At 55.6% G+C, this 2,719-nt stretch overlaps 1 protein-coding gene across 1 annotated transcript; it reads right to left on the reverse strand.

Annotated features, from left to right (window-relative positions):
* Positions 1 to 1,190: 1,190 nt before the first annotated feature.
* On the reverse strand, positions 1,191 to 1,695 carry PTSG_12811 (uncharacterized protein; the record flags this gene model as incomplete). Its single annotated transcript, XM_004989670.1, has 2 exons — positions 1,191 to 1,459; positions 1,683 to 1,695. 2 exons carry the CDS (start codon positions 1,693 to 1,695, stop codon positions 1,191 to 1,193), a joined length of 282 nt encoding a protein of 93 aa, XP_004989727.1.
* Between the last annotated feature and the right edge of the window lie 1,024 nt (positions 1,696 to 2,719).

Genomic DNA, 2,719 nt, shown 5'->3' on the forward strand with positions numbered 1-2,719 from the left:
TCCTTCTCCTCGCCCCACACACACACACACACACACACACACACACACACACACACACATACACACACACACACGCACGCACACACACACACACACCTGCGCATGACTGCGTCGCTGTGGTTGGATGTGCCCACCATGACCATGGACGTGTGTGTTCACAGCTGCTCCTCCCAATCCATCATGTGTGCACCCACCCATCATCCTCCAACGATCCTCACGCAGTCGTCCCCTGCAGCCGCACACACACACGTACATATCGCAGGTGAGCTGCACAGCTACACTGGTGCACGAGACACCCACAGCAGCAACACCAAACACCCACAGCAGCAACAACACCAACACATGCACCATGTGGCAACCAAAGCATGCATGATGGGCTCACCTTTCTCACGCATGGGACCACTGCATGTGCACAGCAGCGACAGCCGAATCAGGGGAGTTGCAGCAGCAGCCGGCATGCGAGCCAGCCCGCTTCCATCATTACCATCCTGATGTGTGCTGGTACCTCACCACCTGTGCATGCGTGTGTGCGTGTGTGCATGTGTGGTTGCAGGGAACGTGGATGGGAACAGAACACGCAGAGCAAGCCATTATGTCAGCACAGCAGAAGAAGTGAGTGACATCACATGCACCACGTGTGTGCGTGTGTGTGTGATCATCATCCCCCATCAACCCTTCTTCCTCTTGTTCGCTTCATCGCACCGCATCACCGCCACAGCCCCATCACACACCCAACAACCACTCATCACCACCCACATACCATGTGTGAGACGAGTGCAGCTGGCACGCGTGGCAAGTAGCCTCGACATTTCCCTCATCCTGCTGTCTGTGCGTGTGCATCGCCTGTGAATGTGTTTGTGTGCGAGCACGGTGAGTGAGTGAGTGGGAGGGAAGAGAAAGCATTGATGTGTGCGCAGTCACACTGCTGCTACCGGTGATGCTTTGCATGCGTATGTGAAGGAGGAGAAAGGGAAGAGAGAGAAAACAGAAAACAGAAGGGAAGGAACAAGACATGCTGCACCCCATCCACCCATCCATCCCTCTTCCTCACACCACCACACACCACCGTCCTCTGTCACCAGCCAGTCAGCCACACCACACTCACCCAGCATCCCCCACCCCACCTCATCCATCCATCCATCCATCCAACACACATCTCCTCTCCGTTTCCCCTCTTCTTCTTCTCGCCCTCACCTCTGCTGCTGCTTCCAGCCGAAAATGCAACTTGTGCTGTCGCCACCTGTTCCCAGCTGCAAACAGCCAGCTTCTGCCAGCAGCAGCGGGCGATGGGTTGGGCGATGGGTTGGCTGGGGAATGTGTTCAGCAGCAAGTGATGGTGGTGGTGCATTCTCTGCTGCTGCTGCATCGGCGGTGGAGGGTGTGTTGGCTGCTGCTGCTGTTGTTGTTGTTGTGATGGCCGTCAGGGAGGGCGAGAAAGAGAGGGGAATATAAGCAGCGGCTGCAAGGTGGAGAATGTGCAGGTGTGCAGGCGGTTGCGTGTGTGAGAACGACGAATGAGACAGCGCATCAGCAAGGCAAAACAGGCAGCCGCACGGCACACATGCATGCACATTGATGTGGGACAACAAGGGGAGACAGGAGCAGCAGAGACAGCGACCACAAAACACGCGCAGTGATGCTGTGCTCATCACACACACACACACATACGTACAGTGATGCACTCACGTTGTTCATCGCTTGCTTGTTTGTGGTGTGGTGTGAGTTGGTGCTGCTGTTTCCGCAATCGCACAAGCGTGGCTGAATGGTCATCGCATGGCAGCGCCCGTCTGTTTATCCCACCAGAGCAGTGGTGGTTGGTGGAGGGGGTGGGGGTGACAGCTGCTGGCTCAAGGCCCTCTGTGTGGCGACAGCAGAAAGAAGGAAGGGGAAACGAGCACGTGTGGAGGGTGGTGGTGATGGTGTTGAGGAGGGAGAGGGAAGGAGGTGAGCAAAGACACAAGAAGATGAGGCGGTGATGATGGCGTGTGTGGTGGGTGGAGAAGAGAACACGCACGTCAACACACACACACACACACCTGTCTGGGTGATGCAGTGGCTCGATCACCATTCATCCGGCAGCACGCAGTCATTGTTGGTTGGTGGGGGGTTGCCCACTGCCTCACGCATCAGCCAGCACCTGCTGCTGCTGATGATGATGATGATGGAATGCATTCATCTGCACGCACCACCACAAACAAGCAAGCAACAACAACAACAACAGCAGTGAGCAGTGTGTCACAGACAGAAGGAGGAGGAGGATGGGAAGGAACACAACCCCTTGCACACACACACACATACATTGGCTGTGATGTTGGTTGATGTCATTTCCCTCCGCCCTCTTATGTGTACTGCTCACTGGTTGAGAGGAAGCATAATCCATTCTCAGGGTCGCCGCTGCATGACGGTGGCTGATGGCAGTTGTTCTGTCACCACACAACGGTGAGCAATTGTGTGCGTGTGCGCATTTGTGAGTGCCACACGCAGTGGTGTGTGTTGGTTGTCATCCAACCACCCATGCGTGGATGGATTGATGGATGATGGTCCACATAAGTGTGTGTGTGTGGCTGGTGGCTGTTGTTGCTGTGCGCAGTGTGCAGGGAGAAGAAGGAGAAGAGGAGGAGCACGGAGTGAGAGGAAGAAGTGGGAGCACTCAATCTCACCCTCACCTGTCGATGGATGGGTCATTCATGTGGTCATTGGTTGGTTGGTTGGTTGGTTG

The sequence above is a fragment of the Salpingoeca rosetta genome, assembly GCF_000188695.1.
Source record: "Salpingoeca rosetta unplaced genomic scaffold supercont1.27, whole genome shotgun sequence".
NCBI lineage: Eukaryota > Choanoflagellata > Craspedida > Salpingoecidae > Salpingoeca > Salpingoeca rosetta.